The sequence below is a fragment of the Pleuronectes platessa genome, chromosome 3 (assembly GCF_947347685.1).
Source record: "Pleuronectes platessa chromosome 3, fPlePla1.1, whole genome shotgun sequence".
Taxonomy (NCBI): Eukaryota; Metazoa; Chordata; class Actinopteri; order Pleuronectiformes; family Pleuronectidae; genus Pleuronectes; species Pleuronectes platessa.
In genome coordinates this window covers 25812615-25833870 of record NC_070628.1, presented here as the reverse complement: position 1 = coordinate 25833870, position 21256 = coordinate 25812615, and the positions used below count along the sequence as shown (strand labels likewise).

At 42.4% G+C, this 21256-nt stretch overlaps 1 protein-coding gene across 2 annotated transcripts; it reads left to right on the top strand.

Annotated features, from left to right (window-relative positions):
- The first annotated feature begins 1103 nt into the window (after positions 1 to 1103).
- Positions 1104 to 21217, top strand: clgn (calmegin). 2 transcript variants are annotated; one of them, XM_053417737.1, is made up of 15 exons: positions 1104 to 1307; positions 3311 to 3595; positions 3747 to 3820; positions 3993 to 4051; positions 5346 to 5487; positions 5682 to 5763; positions 5866 to 6058; positions 6238 to 6427; positions 6525 to 6638; positions 6722 to 6878; positions 7540 to 7755; positions 9404 to 9520; positions 9635 to 9806; positions 9921 to 10093; positions 19929 to 21217. In XM_053417737.1, exons 2-15 carry the CDS (start codon positions 3311 to 3313, stop codon positions 19998 to 20000), a joined length of 2046 nt encoding a protein of 681 aa, XP_053273712.1. In that variant the 5' UTR covers positions 1104 to 1307; the 3' UTR covers positions 20001 to 21217. The 2 variants fall into 2 exon arrangements, with proteins under 2 accessions (XP_053273712.1, XP_053273711.1); XM_053417736.1 differs by having other exon boundaries at positions 19926 to 21217.
- The last annotated feature ends 39 nt before the right edge of the window (positions 21218 to 21256 follow it).

Here is a 21256-nt window from a genome sequence, read left to right as displayed (position 1 = left end):
AAAAATGGTGAACAATAAACCACTAAACTATCCTCTTTCTTGTTCATTGTGACCCCCATTGTCTGTGTGTCAAGTTTCAAGAGATGTTAAAGTAGAAACTTGAAAGGGACTCAAGTAAATATCTGAGCATGGGCTTTCCCACAAAGAATTGAAGAGAGGCCGGCTGCATCAAGGCACAACGTTTTTCATTAGATTTCATTCGGTTTATGAATGCCATAGTGAAAACTTGGCTGACTTTCCCTTTTGATTTCTCAAATTCTCAAATTTCTACCGTAAAATCTCTTTACGCTCCGACGCCTCGCAAAACCACAAATAGACGCAACACGACGGACCACATGATTACTGTTGAGTTAACCTGCGTGTGTTTATTCATTATTAGCCAGGTTACGTTCTTACCGTGCATATTATTATTATTGTTGTTGTTGGTACTGTTGTTCTTGTTGTTCTTATTATTATTATACTATTACTGTGGTATAAACCGATAATAAGCTTTTACTTTGAAATCACGCTGACTTCAGCCGTACACCGTGGGTTTCCGGTGCATTCAATCACTCATCGTAAAGCCATTTTAGAGGATTTCTGAACATGTGAATGCACATCACATTATAATGCTTGTTTCAGTATAAAATAATGGACAGAACGGATTTATGCAAAATGGGGTTGTTTTGGGTTGCTCTCTTCCGTCCACGTTCAACCCTCATGTACCACTGCACTTTACACAAGTAATGTTTTCGCTACCATTCATATTTCTGTCTATAGTGAAAGGTGAATATTATCTTTATTACATTTGAAAATGTTGATTTTCTTTTTAGGGTGTTCACTTGTCTACCTCATTCTACTGCTGTAACAAGAGACTTTCCCCGGTGAGGGGTCAATAAAGTAATCTCGAGTTTACCTTAACTCAACCACTACTCATATTATCTTATACAGGAATGATACTTTTAAATACACATAATATAATATAACAATACCAAAATGCCTTATACAAATCTTTGTCAGTTGTGATCACCAGCTCAGCTCATCCCCACTTACTATTGGTTACTATAACGGGGGCACGTGAACGCATCAGTCACGCTCGCCATCTGCTACAGTGCGCATGCGCACCAGCAGAGCCTCGCGCTTGACAACTGTCCTCCGGGCCGAGCTGTCACTGTGGGTCCAGTTTCTCCAGCGAGCTGCCGTGTGATTCCGCGCTGCACATCGGGGCTCTGGTTGTATTTGAGCGGTGCAAACGCACAAGACACGTCCCCCCGGGAAAACACCGCTTATCAGGACATTTTCCTCCGAGAGTTACAAGAAGGCTCAAGGTTTGTATGCGTGTCCATTCATTCTCTCCATCCCACCCCGTGCGACATCACTGCTAATGTAGCGAGCTAACGGGAGCTATCCACTCATTCCTGTGGTCTCATAAAACATTTCGGTCAAACACTACGGAAAACGTTTTTCTCACTTTCTGTTTTTTTTTATGTACCACCAAAGCCCGTTCAGTTATTTGTTTCAGCCCGAAATTCAGCTAGCTAAGCTACTGTTATGCTAAAGTTAGCTGTTGATTGTCAATGGTGAGCCGTGCACTTGGCTAGCAGCAGCTAGCAGAGCAGGTGCTGCAGGCTGAGCCACTTATCCAAAAGTGTTTGGACGATGCCGTGTTCGGTGGCAGCCATGTTGGCTCCACAGCCCCGTCCTCTGACCCTCTCACTGTAGTTCTCAGATATTTTCATCGTCACGTTATTCTTATCTGGTTGTGATAATGAAATAAGAGCTTTGTGGCAACGTTGTCCCTCAACCGGAGGCTGGGAAGGGACGCTGCCGCAGCACAGCACAACTCTGTGAGATGGGAGGACTGGCGCTTAATGGGAAACAGAATTAACTGGAGTAGCTGCCATCCACACTCAGAATCTGTTCCTTTGAGATAAGCAGGGGGATGGGATCTGCTTGTCTTTAACAGTTCACAGTGTAGATACATGAACAGGTCAGCTTCTTGGCTCACACTTGGCTGACAATGATGCATGTGGGGTTGGGGACTGTTTTATAAGTACCAGGTGAAACGACTAAATTCATTTCTATTGACATCTGACATTAGTTAAATTTGATTTACTCAAGGATAGCAGACGTGTCTTGGCTGATTGCAGTGAGTGTATGAGCTTCACATTTCTGTTGTCTGCATGTGTACAATTTGCATTTATTGTATCAGAAATTGTTATTAACCTTAAATTGTAACCCTTGGCCCAGGTCACTCGTCATGCCATTCTTTATGACCATGGCATGTGGAAGGAGAAGGCTGTGGGGTTTAGGGTTTTCAGCCAGGAAAGGATTTGCCTCAAAAGGGTTCATTTCGCTTTTGAGGTCATCATGTTGTGCACTTTGAAAAACCATGCTTACGTCTATGAAGTATAGGCCCAAGAAGCTGAGATATGCCAGAGAGCTGTTGTCTCTTTTATGGCAGCAGTAAAATGTAATGGCTATAATAGAAAGAGACAGAACTGGTTTAAACTGCTAATGTTGCTTGTTGAGAATCACCACCTCAACCAATTTTCTTTATCTATATCTGAGAAATTAGGTTGATTGAACTGCATCAGGCTTCGTAGTATATGCATGTTTTTGTACATTCTCACATATAAAACTCTTCCTGAATATAATGTGGCCAAGATTTCTGCAATGAATCCTTTTGATCCTCCTGAGCTCTGATGTTGGCAAATAGAACATAGCCACTGTGGGAATTAAAGCTAATTAGGAATTAAGGAAAGTGTGCTCCTGGGCTGTCTGCAGTGATGCTTTTCATTTCCTGCTGCTCACACCAAGAGTGAGCAGCTGTGGCCTGATCAATAGGAGGTTATTGAACCTGTTGTTTGGTTGAACGGATCACTTAAATGTCAGCAGGATGTTTTTAGGTGTTAACATTGGTATTAGGACAAAGACCAATGTGTGTTTGTAATCGTGTGCATGTACAAACTGCTACAATTTGGAAGTATTCAGGATTTCCAGTGAAGTGGAGAAAGTGTCATTTCAAAGACGCTAGTTGTTTGTTATATTTGACCAATCAGATGTCTCTTTGTATTTTCATTGGTGGAAATTACACCACAGAGAAGAGGTCAATTTAAAGGAAAGGAAATTAGGAATGTGAGCTAAAGAACCCCCGACATTAAGTGTCACAGTGTTCGTGTTCATGTGACCTCATCTCTACCCCTCACCCTCTCATCGCTACCACTTATATTCTCTATTTTTATCATTCATGCCCTCCCTGCTCTCCTCAGTCTGTTGTTCACACCCTGCTTCTCACTCCTAATCTCTGATGTTTGCTCCCCCTCAACAGATGAAGTTAGACAGGGGTTGGATGTGGCATTTGCTGCTCCTGTCCTCCCTGGCTATGGCCACGGTTGTGGCCCAGGAGGAGCTGTCAGAGGCTGACGTAGCAGACATCGATGAAGATATGGGCCTTGACGAAAAATTAAAGGTTCTGATGGCAGAAGAAGAAGAAGAAGAAGAAGAAGAAGAAGAGGAGGCAGCAATGGTGATGGATGAGGAGTTGTCTGATGAAACCGATGGCAAGGACACAGCAAGTGGGAAGGCTGAAATGGATGAAAATGTCTCTTTCCAGGTAAGGAATTGGTCAACCAAAGGTTATAAGCGTAATAAAAAAAGTAGATTTCAGTAAATTAAACCTTGGAGATAGTTGGAATGCTTGGTAATTGGGGGGAATTGTTTCCTGTATGACAATATTTAAGTATTGTGTGTTTTTTGTTCCCTAGGTAAAATATGTGACTCCTGTTCCCACGGGAGATGTGTACTTTGCAGAAACGTTTGATGACGGATTGCTGGGAAGGTATTGCTTAAGAATTTTACTGCCACAAGCTGCTAAGAATATCGGGACATTTTCATGCATTACAATGGTATTGAGTGACCAGGATCAACTTAAAGAATTAGTGCTCTAAATTTGTTTGTGTGTGTTCTACTTTCACTTGTATGAAAGTGTTATGTGATATTGATCTTCACAGATGGCAGCTGTCAAAGATGGTGAAGGGGGACGCAGATGAAGAAACTGCCAAATATGACGGTTTGTAGATATTCTCTACCTAACGTACGATCACATCTCATGTCTATATAATTACAAAAATATAAAATTATAGAATATGAAATTATTTACTTTCAAAACAATGTACAGTCACAACAATCCTAAATACCAAAGATTAAGTGAAATAACAGGAAATATAGTGATTAGATACAAATAAAATAGAGAATCAAATTATAACCTATACATAACAACATATTGCTAGCAAAGAACACATGGTAAAACTAAATTGCAAAAATCCTTGTGTATCACACATACAGAAATACAACAACACACTATTGCACCCTTATATGCAACTTAATTGCATAACTGCTAAATCCTGACCTTTCTATACTCCTTGATGCAGATCTGAGGAAAAGATGTCTGTGAAGCTACATTCATAGTCTTATGACTCAATTGTTGTTAATTTGGTAGCATTTTGTAGCGTGACTGATTTAACTGATTGCATTTGTAGAGTACAAAGTTAAAGGTGCTCTATTTGACAGATTCACCGGCTTCCCCTTTCTCAGCATTCCCCCCTCCCTATCTCCTTTTGAGTGTGTGACACCTCAGCTTCTGTGTCCACTCTGACAAGGTTAACTGATGCACACAGGGACATGATATCATTGACGTGACATGCAAACAATACGCACATGTTACCGTTCCTTAACATGTGCGTTTCTATCGTCCTGTGCTGCCCCAAACATGATACCCATGTCGCCATACCTAGATCCCCATTAATGGGTTCTCCTCTCTCATCCTGCGTAAACACACAATGTTTTTACTACACACCTCCAACTGTTTCACTATGTGTTTCGCTCTGTTAGAGTGAGTGGGCAGGGCCAGCCCAGGGCATGTTTATGAGTGTGTGAGTGTAAACTCTGCATCACTCTCAGACACAGAGAAGCGGTGCAACTCGCTAAATGTTGGTGACATTCTTATGTAGATAAACGCGCATGTAAACACAATGCCAAATTATCCAGGTCAGCCAAATTATTTAGTTAATGTTACTTGTTTTTATGATCATTGTTGTGTTTATAGTTTTGGACTTAACTTATTACAACACTTCACTGGGCAACACAATTACTGTCACATGAGATCACAACACCTCTGCTTGAGATTCATAAAGTATTTGTGGTGTTCTGTTTACTACAATAAAGCTATTTCAAGCAGAGTGTGTGCAACCATACATAGTAGTTGAAATAAAGTAGTAGTAGAATATTATCATAACCCACTGTCATGATAGCTTTGGCCATGTAAATAGAAAGCCTGACTGTCCGACCGCTCCTCTCTGCTGTAGGGAAGTGGGCTGTGGAGCAGCTGAAGGAGAACAAGGTTCCTGGAGACCAGGGCCTGGTGCTCAAGTCCCGTGCCAAACACCACGCGATATCTGCATTGCTGGACAAACCCTTCGTCTTCCAGGATGAGCCTCTGGTCATACAGTGAGTTCAAACAGGCATTCACATACAAACATCTGCTTCCAGTGTCTAGCCAGTGAAATTTTTCCTGGAGGTGCAGTTTTCAGTGGATATACAAGTATATATTGGAAATCTGTAATTTGTACTTAACGAGTAACAAAATTGAAGCACTTGATGACCATGACTTGATTAATTTTTTTGTTGTGTTCTGCTTGTAGGTATGAGGTGAATTTCCAGAATGGTATCGACTGTGGTGGAGCATACATTAAACTGCTCTCAGATGCTGGTGATTTCAATCTGGTTAGTATACATATTTTATTTTCAGTAAAATCTGTCTGGATTTTGACAAAATACTCAAGATTTCTTGATTTAAATTCAAAGCTTATATGATTTGCTCTGTAGGAGGAGTTCCATGACCATACACCTTACACCATTATGTTCGGACCCGACAAATGTGGCGAGGACTACAAGCTGCACTTAATCTTCCGCCACCAGAATCCTCTGACCAAAGATTTGGAGGAGAAGCACGCTAAGAGGGCCGACGTGGACCTCAAGAAGTTCTACACGGACAAGAAGACTCACCTCTACACATTGGGTATGAAGATAATTGGAAGTGTCTGTGTATTTATCTGTTGTTTGTGCTATGCAGAGCCCATGTGCCTCATAAAAAAAATAAGATAATCTTACATGCGTTGCTGCATGTTGGTTTTCTGTGCTTTTATTATTGTTCTCAAATATTCTCAAATGTCGAGAGTTTTCTCCCCACACTGTTAGTCCTGAACCCAGACAACAGCTATGAGATGCTCATTGATCAGTCCAGTGTGAGCCGTGGGAACCTGCTGCACGATGTGGTGCCTCCAGTCAACCCTCCCAAAGAGATAGATGACCCAAACGACTCCAAGCCCGACGACTGGGACGAGAGGACCAAGCTCCCCGACCCTGAGGCTGTCAAGCCTGATGACTGGTGACTGCCACCCCCCGCTCTCATAGACAGATTTAACATATTTTAGTGTAGAGTATTTTAGTTAGTGGGGATACAAACATTGATGTGTTTGTCTCAGGGATGAGGATGCACCTGCTAAGATTGATGACCCTGATGCTTTGAAGCCAGAGGGTTGGCTGGACGATGAAGCAGAGTTTGTTCCTGACCCAAATGCTGAGAAACCAGAGGACTGGTAACTATGCTCATTCACAAAAGTTACACAAAAACAAATCCACTACAAGCCTTTGAATTGTGTCCTCCTCTGCCTGTGTGTAGGGATGAGGAGATGGATGGAGAGTGGGAGGCACCACAGATTCCTAATCCAGTCTGTGAGACTGCTCCTGGCTGTGGGGAATGGAAGCGCCCCATGATCAACAACCCTCAATACAAGGGCAAGTGGAAAGCTCCACTAGTGGACAACTCCAACTATCAGGTAATGGCTGCTTTTGACTTCTTAAAATGTATGGATGAATCCAGAAAATCAAACTTAGACGGTGATAACTGATCTAACATTTACTGTTCTGGGTTTTTACGCCTCCAAGCTGGCGAAAGCCAGTGGCTAGAGGCATGTTTTGGGGTTGTCCACCTGTCCCATTCCTGTCAATGTGATATATTTCAAGAATGTCTTGAGGGAATTCCTTCAAAGAGGTCAAGGTCAAGGTTGCCCCACAAAGTATGTTTGTGTTTTTGTTGAACAATATATCTCAAAACTGCTAAAGGGAAATTCTTCATCTCTCGATCAGTGGTCACTTGGACTCAAAGATAAGTGATTATGCTTCACTTGTCAAAGGTAAAGGTTAAAGTGACCTTTTATATGAATCTGGTTTAAAAAAAAAAGGATGTAGAAAAAGGTTCACAGAATCTGCACCGGACAACCCCAGTGAGTGATTCTAGTTAAACAATGCTTAGGTTTTGGAATGCATTTTTACTCAGTATCTTGGTTATTGGGTTTATGAAAATGAACTTGAAAAGTTGTGTGTTATAGTGTAATAATGTATTATAATCATATGAACATGCTGTATGTTTGTGCCAAATATCATGGTCTTGTCATTCCACCTAACCCGCTTGCTTGAAATTATTTTTCTTCTCCCAAGGGAGTGTGGAAGCCACGTAAGATTGATAACCCTGACTATTTTGAAGACCTGCTGCCGTTCAGGATGACACCTTTCAATGCCCTGGGCTTGGAGTTGTGGTCCATGACTTCGGATATCTACTTTGACAACTTCATTATCACCTCTCACAAGGAGGTGGCCGACCGCTGGGCCTCTGACAGCTGGGGGCTTAAGAAACTGGTTGCTAGTGCTAATGAGGTCAGTGGGCTGTTTGTTAGGGAAACTGTACACGTACTAGGGATGGGCGTTCGATTAAATTGTCTTCGTCGATCGTCGGGAGAGTTAATGACGAATTTTCGATTAATCATTAATATTTTCAAGTTCAAAAATTCACTATTTATAAGCTACATTAAAATGCAGTGGGGAAAAAAAGCGTGTTTCCTCATTGAGATCTTTATTACAAGATGAATAAAATATGCGCTGCCGTAATCTTAAGCAGCGGAGCCGACAGCTAGAAGCCGGTGCTACTAAACACAACTGACCCTCGTTTTTTTTTTCTCCAAAATAAAATAATAATAATATAAAAAAACATAATGTTAAACAACAACTACAAATATATAATACTTAGGTCTGACAGGTTTTGCCAAATGTAACTCAAAACTATCAAACAAGGTACTGAGTCGAGAAAGCTTCATAAAAATAACCAGTAACTCACATACAACTTCAGCACCAGCCTACGGATTTGTGTTGAGAAAGATGAGCATGTTAACATGCTCTGGGGTCAGACGCGAACGCAGCCTGGTGACCGTCAGTCCAGCCGCCGAAAAACCCGCTCTGATACACAGGTAGCTCCGTGCTAAAGCCTGAAACATGCTTCTGCGACTGCGTCTTTTCACGCCGCTGTGGCGCAAGACTCGTTGTCATTCATGCTTCCCCAACCGTTGCGCGTCTTACAAAGCAATTCCGCGCCAGAACACTAGGCGGAGTAATGCTTTTTGTCGAAGACGACCTGAGAGACGCCTTCTTTCTTCTTCATCGATTGTTTATTTACATAGCTACTGCGGCTCCTTGTAGCCTTTTCCAGGCGGACAAATACGCCAGTCAGTGACGGGTTATACAAGTGGACATACTTTCGGATCTCTTCTGCCAAACGCTCTTCTATTTGGTCCATATTCCTTCTTCTAAATCTCCCGTTGTTTCTGCCTGTATTATTGGGCATGAAACCGGAAATGCAGCTCCAGAAGGGATGTAGAGCAGACCAATCAAAGCCTTGCAGGCTGAGTGAGCTTGCGGAGCTTTGCCGTAAATTTTAGAAAAGTGGGGCGACGCCCGTCAGCACGTAAGAAGGGATACATAGGCACGTAAGGGACCCGGAAGGGCTCTTGTGCTTACGAGCCCGTGAAAACGCAGAAGCATGTTTCAGGCTTAACTTGGCTAGCCGGGCCGCGGCTCCGGTGTTTGCGCTCCCCTCGTCCGTGTCAGACAACGCAGGCTCCTCGTCTCCCCCAGCCTCTGGGATAGCTTCGCAGTGTTGGCAGTGAACCAAGTCATTTTTTAACTCAAAATGGTCCCATGCAACACTTCGCCGTGACCTCTTCATGTTTACTTTGGAAATGGGACTACATGGTAACTCGTAGCCAGTCGCAGGTAACTGAGTAGGACTGTGGCGTTTTTTTCAAACACTGCCCCCCGTGGTCAAATGTGTAATTAGCGAATTCCTCGATGAGAAAATTATTTCATCGAGGAAATTCTTAATGATCAATTAATCGATCGTCGATTAATTATGCCCATCCCTAACACGTACTTAACTTTCACACTGTGTTCATATCATTTCCCACAAAGCTATCTGTCGCCGTAACTGCTCACTGCCTTTGTTCTCTGGCCTCTTGTCTCTCCATCTCACCAGCCGGGGATTTTTGCCCAGCTGATGTTGGCTGCAGAGGAACGACCGTGGCTCTGGGTGGTCTACATACTGACAGTAGGCTTGCCAGTAGGACTGGCTGTGCTCTTCTGCTGGCCAAAGGTACTATGAACCTGCAGTGTAAAAAATGTATTGTATAGTCATATATCTGTGTAATGCACAAGTTCACAAGAAATGTCTCATTGTCTAAATTCTCTCTCTCTCTCTCTGTCCCAGAAACCAGAGGATGACTACGTGTACAAGAAGGTGGATGTGCCCCAGGCTGATGTAGAAGAGGAGGAGGAAGAGGAGGAGGAGGAAGAGGAGGAGGAGGAAGAGGAGGAGGCAGTGGCAGTGGCAGACGAGGAAGACAAAGCTACCGAGGCTGCAGAAGGAGCAGCAGCTGCAGGTCAGCCATCTGCTGCTGTACTTTCCACAGGATTTTACAAGGACTGCTACATTGTTCTAGATTGTATATCTTGATCCTCATTGTCTTGATCTTTACTCTGCTCTAAAACAACAGAAGAGGCTGAGGAGGAGGATGGGGAAGAGGAGGAGGAAGAGGAAGAAGAGGAGGAGGAGGATGATGCAGATGTAGGAGGGGGGAATCTAGAGGGGGATGATGAAGAAGAAGAAGATGGGGAGGAGGATGGAGAAGAGGGAAGCCAAGTTCCAGAAAGAACATTAGAAGACAAGGTTGGTGTTGCTTTAAGTATTTCTTCACTGCACAGCAGGATGTACTGACACTACTTTGTTTTTATTCTACGTTTCTTTCATTTTTAAAAGGTTGCACATCATCTCTTATTCATTCCCAAAGCACTAATTTCAGATCTGAACTCAAATGAATGCTTCCTCATTGTGTCTCTGATCCAATCATAAGAATGTGGCCAGATGCCTCCCAGACCACCTCATTCAGAGGTGGTCTGGGAGGCATCTGGCCACATTCTTTTTGCCATCTGAATGCAAATGCATCCTGGGCCACATATGAAGGACCACCAACTCAGCAGACAGTTACAGTTTAAACACTTTTGTTCGGCCTCACAGTGTCCATACACTGATTTGTTTGCAGCCACCCCGATTTTTATATTGATCAAATATTTCTTCACAGATGCACATTCATTCATAAATGTTACAACTCTGCTTGCTCTTCCTCTCGCTCTCTGCGACACTCATACTCAATCATTTGCCACATCTGTAGAGTCCGACTTGGTAAAAGCAACTTGTGTCCTTGCCTTTGTTAACACAAATTATGTTCAAGATAATTTACATATAGAGCAGGGAAGTCAGCTCTGATCAGATCTGGTCACAGGAGACACATTTTAATAGCAGTGGTGAACAGACCTACTTGGCGCTGACCACTTGTGATCGGTTCTCTCAGGATGGATGTTATTACAAGGTCTGAACAGGGCCCGAGTGGCTGGTTTGTTCCAGGAGTAACAAACAGAGTTTAGAATAGCACTTTTATTCATGGTGATGTGTTTAATATTTAAGCTCAATGTCAGAACATTATGTTTTGTATTAAGTTTCTCAAAATCACAGAGGTCACAGCTTGTTATGATTTATGTGTTGGCTTTAATGTCATCCTGGTACAAGAATCTTTAAAAATATAAAATTTAGGGTTGGGCATTCGATTAAATTGTCTTAATTGATCATCGGGAGAATTAACGATCGATTTTCGATTAATCATTAATATCTTTGAAAGAAATGAAAATTCAATATTTATAGGCTATATTAAAATGCAGTGAAAATAGGAAACAAACACAGCGTGTTTCCTCATTGAGATCTTTATTACAAGATAACTCTTGCGGCAGGTAAACGGGATCCGTTCACTGGTTACACTTGAAAATATGCCCTGCTGTGCTATTAAGCCCCGCTGAGAGAGCAGCAGCTAGCTGCTGAGAGCTAACTGGATTTGACGGTCCTCGAACTCTCAGTCCGGTTGTTGTCACGTCCTCAAGCCTGAAACATGCTTCTGCGTTTTCACGGGCCCGCAAGGCTGTGATTGGTCTGCTCTACATCCCTTCTGGAGCTGCATTTCCGGTTTCATGCCCCATAATACAGACAGAAACAACGGAAGATTTTAAAAAGAAGAATGGACAACCGGGAAGAACTCCTGTCGGAAGAGGTCCGAAAATATGAGCACCTTTACAACCCGTCGATGTCCGAGTACAAGGACACTGAGATGGCTTCCAATTCGTGGAAGGTAAATAAACAGTCAACAACGATTGCCACACCCACAAAGAAGGCGTCTCTCAGGTCGTCTTCGACAAAAAGCCTTACTCCGCCTAGTGTTCTGGCGCGGAATTGCTTTGTAAGACGCGCAACGGTTGGGGAAGCATGAATGACAACGAGTCTTGCGCCACAGCGGCGTGAAAAGACTTAGACGCAGTCGCAGAAGCATGTTTCAGGCTTCACGCCCGGAACCCCTCACCCAGACCCGGGTCTGTCCGGGTTCCCTTCCCCGTGGACTGAAGCCTGAAACATGCTTCTGCGTTTTCACGGGCCCGTAAGCGCAAGAGCCCCTCCGGGTCCCTTACGTGCTTATGTATCCCTTCTTACGTGCTGACGGGCGTCGCCCCACTTTTCTAAAATTTACGGCAAAGCTCCGCAAGCTCACTCAGCCCGCAAGGCTGTGATTGGTCTGCTCTACATCCCTTCTGGAGCTGCATTTCCGGTTTCATGCCCCATAATACAGACAGAAACAACGGAAGATTTTGAAAAGAAGAATGGACAACCGGGAAGAACTCCTGTCGGAAGAGGTCCGAAAATATGAGCACAATCAATTGTTGTTCGGTTGGAATCGTGAATACAGTCTCTGCCATGGTTCACCGTGTGTTTGTAATGGAGAACACGAGTGGTAGAAGGTAAATAAACATTCAACAACGATTGCCACACCCACAAACAAGGCGTCTCTCAGGTCGTCTTCGACAAAAAGCATTACTCAGCCTAGTGTTCTGGCGCGGAATTGCTTTGTAAGACGCGCAACGGTTGGGGAAGCATGAATGACAACGAGTCTTGCGCCACAGCGGCGTGAAAAGACACAGACGCAGTCGCAGAAGCATGTTTCAGGCTTGGGGTCCGTTTGCAGACATGAAGCCGAGCAGCGAGCAGCTAACATCCTCACTGTGCTGCGTTCAGGGCAACTCAGATATTCCTACCTCCTGCCACATTACGAAATCGAGTTGTTTTTCATGTCATCGACGAAATTCTTAATGCTCAATAATCGATCGTCGATTAATTATGCCCATCCCTAATTAAATTCCCAGGTCCTTTGTATCAACTAAACTCAGGTAACATTTAATCTTAAATCCGGTTGTATATATTAACAAAGGATTCAGCACTACTTGGATGTAAGTGATGTCGTTTGAAGTGACAAACACACTGAGAGTCCGAATTTTTACAGAGGTTTTTATCATGCCTATTCTTTTTGTTTTTGAGGCTGCAGGTTTTTCTGATTCTTATGCACCAATAAACAACCTGCTCAGCACCAAACAGCAGTTGGAGACCACTTGTACCATTTAGCAGCTTATGTGTGAGATACACTCCTGATCAAAATCTTAAGACCAGTTAAAAAATTGCATGAATTGGCATTTTGCACTGTTGGATCTTAGGAAGGTTCTAAGTAGAGCTTCAAAATGCAAAAAGAAGAAATGGGAACAAGAGACCAAAAGTTGTGAGCAGGCAATTTATTGAAAACAACAATTTAACTCAAATAGGCTGTTCATCAGCTGATCAAAAGTTTAAGACCACAGCCTTTAAAAGCCAAAATTTGTGCAAAAATTTGGATTCCATGTCATTTCCTGTCAAGTAATCACACTGTGAAGATCTCTTGATGGCAAAGGCAAAAAAGCTCACCGTCTTTGAACGTGGTAGGATTGTTGAACTGCATAAACAAGGCCTCTCACAACGTGCCATCGCTGCTGAGGTTGGACGCAGTAAGACAGTCATTTTGCATTTCTTAAAAGATCCTCAGGGTTATGGAACAAAAATATCAAGTGGTAGACCCAAAAAAATCTCACCGGCGCTGAGCCGGAGGATCCGAATGGCTGTCCGTCAAGACACGGGACGATCCTCGTCCCAAATTAAGGCCATTACTGGTGCTGACTGCAGCCCAATAACCATCAGACGGCATCTGCGAAGGAAGGGCTTCAAAAACAAGAAACGTCTTCAAAGGCCACGTCTCCTTCAACGCCACAAAATTGCCCGTTTAGACTTTGCAAGGGAGCACCAAACATGGGACATTCAAAGGTGGAAGAAAGTTTTATTCTCTGACGAGAAAAAATGTAACCTTGATGGTCCTGATGGCTTCCAACGTTACTGGCATGACAAGGAGATGCCACCTGAGATGTTTTCTACGTGGCACAGTGGAGGGGGCGCCATCATGATCTGGGGTGCATTTTCCTTCAATGGAACAATGGAGCTCCAGGTTGTGCAGGGGCGTTAAACAGCAGCTGGCTATGTGGAGATGTTGCAGCGGGCATCCCTCATGACTGAGGGCCCTCATCTGTGTGGTAACGACTGGGTTTTTCAGCAGGACAACGCTCCAATTCACAATGCCCGTCTGACTTTTTTCCAGGAGAATAACATCACTCTTTTGGGCCATCCTGCGTGTTCCCCTGATCTTAATCCAATTGAGAACATTTGGGGATGGATGGCAAGGGAAGTTTACAAAAATGGACTTCAGTTCCAGACAGTGGATGCCCTTCGTGAAGCCATCTTCACCACTTGGCGCCAGTGTTAATTTCGTTGACGAAAACGATGACGAAAAATATTCGTTAACGATCTTTTTTCCATGACGAAGACATAACGAAACGTATCTTTGAAAATAAAAACTATGACTAAATCTATTTTAACTTTCGTTGACGAGACGAGACGAAAATGTTGGTGGTTGACTAAGTCACTATAATTTTTTTAAACATCAGCGTATCAGGCCGTCATGAATATCAGGAGCGGGCGAGTGAGTGTGTGTGTCTGTCTGTGTGTGTGTGTGTGTGTGTGTGCGCCAGATAGCGCACCGGTCCCGAGGCTCCGCCCCCCGCCCCGCTCACTCGCTCAGAGACACAGTGAGACCAGAGCTCGTTCACATGAAGGAGCCCATCACTGACTCACCGGCTGCTTCTTAACAGTAGAAACAGTGAAAACACAGAGTTTCTCTGGTCTCAGCTGCTCAGAGATCAGCGCAGCAGCTTCTTGATCAGAGCAGAAGCTGCAGTTGGTTTCTAAATAGCTTCAGTATCTGTGTCCGCCTCCAGCCTGACATGCTCTCGCTTTTTGTTTTCACATTTAAAACCAAATATATATTTTTAAGCTATTAGGCTGCAGCTATATGTTTTTATTTATTCTAAAATAGGGTACTTCTTATTTCATACATTTCCCACAAATACGGGGAGGACTCAAATAGCCCTACATAGTTCTGTGTCTAATTATTTCAAAGTAGGCCTACACTTGCCTGTGTATTTTCTTCTCTTCATAAGCGTTCTGTTTTTTCTTTTTTTGTAACCGGTACAAATAGCAATAAAATGTCAATAGTTTTCTTTTATTGTCGTTCTATAATTTCGTAAATGCAACAAACTATAGTTTAGTATAGTATAACTTTATATTAAACTTTATTAGCTTTATTATCAAATATGTTTTGCGGCTCCAAAAAATTTTATTTGGAGGAAGAGGGGGAAAAATTACTCTTTTGAAAGTAAAGGTTGCCGACCCCTGCTATAGCCCTATGCTAGGAGGGATATATAATGGACAACCTAAGTACTGCAAGCTAGACTATTTTGCAGTTTTAGACACAACACAGGGTCCCTGGGCCTGAGAAGGGAAGATAAGGAGTTTAATGTGGCTACTAAATGTGACTAAAACTAGACTAAAATGTAATTCGTTTTCGTCGACTAAAACTAGACCAAAACTAAGAAGGATAAAAATGACTAAATGTGACTAAAACTAATATGCATTTTCGTCAAAAGACTAAGACTAAAACTAAATCAAAAATAGCTGCCAAAATTAACACTGCTTGGCGCAACATTCGCACTAGCCTTTTGGAAACACTTGCATCAAGCATGCCAAAACGAATTTTTGAAGGGATCAACAATAATGGTGGAGCTACTCATTACTGAGTCAGTTTTTGACACTTTAATTTCTGTTTTAGGAGTTTTTTTTTTTTTTTTTGAGCTGTGGTCTTAAACTTAACTTATCAGCTGATGAACAGCCTACTTCAGTTAAATTGTTGTTTTCAATAAATTGCCTGCTCACAACTTTTGGGCTCTTGTTCCCATTTCTTCTTTTTGCATTTTGAAACTCTACTTAAAACCTTCCTAAGATTCAACAGTGCAAAATGCAAATTCATGCAATTTTTTAACTGGTCTTAAGATTTTGATCAGGAGTGTATGTTTATCTATGAAGTTGGAAGAGACCACATAGATAGCAGGAAGTTGGCATGGGGATCTAAAAACTCCATACTAAACAAATGTTGCTGCATGTCTGCTTTACTTAACAGGATACATTTAAAATGAGCTAAAATATTGTTTCGTTCACAACTTGTTTCTACTCCCCCCTAGTGGCTAAGATGTCAAATAGTGTGTCATATATATTAATATCAATTGTTTAGATGACTAGATTTAGTGTGAGACGAGGAACACATGATGAACACTAGGGATGCACCGATATGGAAATTCTTGGCCGATACCGATATTTAAAATAACAATCTGGCCGATAGCCGATACCGATATTTGTTTATTTTCTTTTTGTTGTTATTCATTCACCCTTTTGTGCCAGAAAAATAATTAAATCATTATTTAAAAAGCACTATTTAAAAAATGTTCAGCCCTTCATCACTCTTATCTTTTAATGAGCACAAATTTAATCAGATTTATGAAACAATCTTTGATTTAACTAAACTTTATTTAACAGAGACATATTATGCCCATTTTACCGCAAGTTGAAATGGTTCCTTGGGATCTTAATGAAATGACTGTAACATATTTTGGTCAAAATACTACAAGGATTATTTAAAACGGCACCTTTTTACCCTGTCTAAAACAGCCCTGTTAAAGTATCATTATAGAGAACGCTCTTCTCATTGATTTACGGTAGCAGTATTGCCCGTTTATTAGAGTTGTTAAGGCTTCTCTGTGTATGACGTATGTTGTCAATTCCCTTGTTACCTGTGCATGAGACGGATGAATAGAGCCGGTGCACATGAGAATAAAGTACTTAAGCAGACGCTACGCTCATACTTTTTACACCAAGTTACACTGCGTGAGTCAAGATAACTTGACAAGCCCTCCTCAGTTTTACCAGTTTTGAGTGTCGGGCAGAAATCACATCGCGTCAACACCCACCGTGGCCCTTCGCGATGCTTGTTTTAATTAAACAGTCGGATTCCCCTGGTCCGCACCAGTTCTCAGTCAGCTGCTAGGCGCCAGCCGAGGCGCACCGCAGGGTGCCCCCCCCCCCGCGCGCGAACAGAGGGTTCCCCCAGCGGTCGCTGTAGCTGAGGTGATCCGCGAGAAGGACCCGATACGCATCCAGAGTCGCCGCCGCTGACCGCGTACCCAGTTCCCTCCAGCGGCCCGCCTTCTGCGCCGGCGATGGACACCGCCCCGCGGTCCAAGAGAAAGAAAGCCCCCGCACAAGCGACGCCGTGAGGTGCCACCGGATGAGGACCTCCCAGTGCCGCACACTGAGCCTCCGGCGGCGCGGAGAGGAGGGCGACGGAGCGACTGCTCCCCCAGCCGCGGCACGTGCCCAGCGGTTTTACCACAAATATGAACATCGGCCAATGATATCGGTGAAAGTCAAGTTTATTACCGATAAGCCGATATCAGTAAACGAGGCGAATATCGGCCGCTACCGATGTTCGGCCGATAAATCGGTGCATCCCTAATAAACACTCCTGCACACTTGTGTCTATGTTTATGTTAATCATCATACACAAAATAAAACAGGGACCAACATGCAAAGTAGTTCCATGGTGTTCCTTTTTAAAAACTAATTTGATCTCCATTAATAATGTAGGTTAAAGGAATGTATTCAGTACAAGAGATCTAATAATGCTTTCACTAGCACCTCATTTGTCACATAAATTAATTCAGTCATTGACTACGTTTCCATGGACACCAATATTACGTTATTGACATGATCAAGCCAATAGTCTGAATAAGACACTGCCAAGTAAACAGCTGATAACCTTAACCGATGTATTTTTGTCATACAACAGTTACCACACATTCCCTGAGTGTAAACAAAATGGAAAAATAAAAGGAGTTGTAACTTTGCATTGAAAATACCCAAAATGCTAAATGGTAGCATTGTACATGAAACTATTTAAGGTTGGGGTTTTAAAACTGGAATAACATCTGACGTTATGACGCATTATTGGGGCAATCCTCTTTAACATATTTACAATAATATGAATGGAATATTCTATCAGCAAGTCATGTTAACAACATGATCAATATTGGTGTCCACTTAGAAACAGTCACTTATATTGTCTCAATTGAGGACTGTCCTGCAGACGACATGCAGAACAGGATCACTCACTCACCTCCTTTCTGTTTAGACTGCTTCATGTCTCTGACAGTGTCCTTGACCTAGTGAGAAAAGTGCAGCGAGTCTCTAAGCAGCTTGTTTTCATTTTCAGTAACTTATCATCAGTGGTGTAAAAAGTACTTGAAAGCCATACTTGAGTAAAAGTACAGATATCTTACCTGAAAGTGACTTCGGTAAAAGTAAAAGTCACCAGTCAGAAAATGACTTGAGTAAAAGTCTTAAAGTAGCTCATATTAAATGTACTTAAGTATCAAAAGTATCTGGTGTTGAAATGTACTTAAGTATCAAAAGTAAAAGTACAAGTATCAAATTAAAAATGTAAAGTGCTTTTTATAGTAGGCCTACACAGAAACAAAACAACCGAAATTGTTCTATTCAGACTTTATTTCAACTGATTTCAATTATTATTTATAAAATAATATAGAACTCATACATGAACAAGTGAAATTGGAAGTGATGAAACTTAAAATAAATATTAAATAAAATTTTCTCACTTTCTAACAAAGAACTTTAACCACTTTAAACAAAAAATGTCGGGTTGTATTGTTACCGTGCCATGACAACCATGCCATATAACAGGTCTTAAAGCGACACTTGTAGAACATGAACTGACAATGCATAAAATTACAAAACCCAACAGTGTTTTTTTCCTTTTTGTTTATATTTACAGTGATTGATAAGGTTGGATTTTGAGACCCGTTTCCCCATGCAACTACACAACCCAAACCTATACCAAAGTTTACAATTTTGAAATAAAGAGACCTAAAAACTCAATGCAGTTGTTAAACTTTGGTAGAGGTTTGAGTTGTGTAGTTGCATGGTGAAACGCCTATAATGACTTTAATTTGTCATAGTGCTTTATTAAAAGTCAACAAACTTGTGGTTCATCTTTAGCAGAAGTTGATTCTCAAAATTGCGTGAATCCAGCCGAGCTCTTTGAGGGCTGAAGACAAGTCCTGCAATGCTAAATAGTCATTCACAGGCTGCAGAGTCAGGCAGAGGTGTGTTCAGCTTAACAGACAACTTGCAGACAGAAGGGAACGTCTTCTGTACATCCATCTGATCTGCTGTAAGGGCCAGGTATCCATCTAGTTGCTTGGAGCTGTCTTGAGTAACGTGAGAGCTCTTCAGCGAAGAGAAGAAGTCTCCCTCATGAGATGAGTTGGATCTGGTGGCTTCTCCTGACAAGGAAGGATCCGCGATCTGCTCCTTGATGTAGTCCATTTTGCACTTATTCCTGGCACAATACATAACATGACTCTGGCTGCCATTACTTAATTCACTTACCTGAATGTGTTATTTGAGGTTCGACGGAGAGTTTTGAAATGCCATTATTTCCGTCTCCCTCGGTAGACACAAGAGGCACTTCATTCGATAGGATGTATCTTGTATCCCCACGAAGGCAAACATGGTCGCGAGATACGGCCACGGGTGTGGTGGATTTGGTTCTTCGGCCGTGTCTTCAGCATCAGCGATAGATGAGGTGGATGAGGTAGCCATGGTGGTTTACTCCGGTGTAGTCGGGTTAACGGCTTATCTCCCGTGCCGCCCTCAGGTTATCCTCGCGAGACACCGTCGTTTCTCGCGCAAACACGCACAGTCCGGATAATCCAATCGCGATGAGAGACAATTATAATTATATTCAGATTTGAATTTGTAACGAGTAACGAGGTGTTCAATGAAAATGTAACGGAGTAAAAGTATATATTTTTCTTTTAAATGTAGTAATGAGTAAAAGTAGAAGTCCTGATGAATATAAATACTCAAGGAAAGTATAGATCCTCAAAAAAACTACTTAAGTACTGTAACGAAGTACTTCTACTCCGTTACTTTACACCACTGCTTATCATGCATTTCACTCTACTCGACATGTACTGTCTTTTCAAAATAAGGCTTGACTCAATACAATTTTCCATTGATTAAACTAGGATGATGTTTAGGTCTCAGCCGTTTATTCTTTTTCTTTCTTTTTTCTCTCCAACAGCAGAAGGAGGACGAAGATGTCGGCGAGGAGAGCCACAAACAAGCTGTGAGAAAGAGGCGGGTACGGAAAGACTGAAGCGATGAAGGTCACGCCTACTGTCTCCTCGCTCCCCCTTGAGGGGTGGAGATGGCCGCCGCTCCCCCCTCTCTGAGCGGAGCAGCATGTTATTCCTCAAAACCCACTTGGTAGCCTGCAGTCATCCTGGCTGCCCCATCCACATCTCGCCCATCCCTCTGCTTCACCCCCCACAGGTCCAGAGTCTCCCACACCACATCCTTTAACTCCTCGTCTACTCAGTCCACCATCATATGAATCATAGAGATGTTGTGCATTTAGCTCTTTTCACGTCCTGCCCTCTGAGCTTCCATGCTTTCTTCACCCCACCCCTCTATAAGCCATTGCTGTCAAAATGCCTGTCAGCCTAACCCCCCCCGTGTTTGCCGTCAGTCTTCTCTCTGAACATGCACCGTCATACATCTGTCTCCTCTCGGCAGCAGCGCAAAGTGTGTGCTCTGCTGCCGACTCTAGTCTTTTGTACCATTTCACAGCATATGTAGGGGCTACTTCTCAGACGTTAGACTTTATTCTGGTGCCCTTTCTTTATAATGAACTTGTGGGAGGACACGGTTTGACCAAGTTCCTTCATTATTTGAAATGGTTCGGGTTACGAGAACAGGCCAGAGGATGCCAGGCTGTGTGAGACGTCACTGCATTGTCAGAGCGTCTCTTTGAAGTCGCCTCAGCTTAGGTTTCATATATTATTACCTCTTTAAAAGTGGATGTTCTGTAGATTTTAGCGAGTTTGTCAGGAGCATCAGTTTCTTTTCTTCTTTTTTTGTGAGTTATAGCTGTTCAAAAATCGAGTTTTATCACAGATAACCCTATTTATTGGTTTTCTTTAAACTGTTTTATTAATGCAGTGTTTTGAATGACTCGAGGCAGTGTTCTGAAGATGCCACTGATGACCTTATTCTGAGCTTCAGATTGTTTGAAATTTTATCGTCGCTTGTAGATTAAATGGATCATTTTGTCAAAGACCGAATGAATATGGGGGTTTCTTGATGGACATGTCTCATTCAGTCAGCACACAGCAGTGCTTTACCATAATATCTAGACTGGTTGGAGTTCGGATCTTGATAGATGCTGGGAAAGACGTTGATGCTAATTGATGTTTTATATTATTGTTTCAAGCTTTTGTAGTTCATTCTTACCAGAAGCATCTGGCAGAACTCTGTTTACATTTGTTTGCAAATTGTACATTGCTCTTGAAAATAAAAACAATTTAATACAAAGATAGCGTCTGATCAAATGTGTCAAATGTTGGATTGCGT

Coding starts and splice junctions, on each gene's coding strand:
- clgn (XM_053417736.1), top strand. CDS start 3,311: ATGAAGTTAGACAGGGGTTGGATGTGGCATTTGCTGCTCCTGTCCTCC. Junction 3,821..3,992: donor GATGACGGATTGCTGGGAAG/GTATTGCTTAAG, acceptor TGATCTTCACAG/ATGGCAGCTGTCAAAGATGG. Junction 5,488..5,681: donor GATGAGCCTCTGGTCATACA/GTGAGTTCAAAC, acceptor TTCTGCTTGTAG/GTATGAGGTGAATTTCCAGA.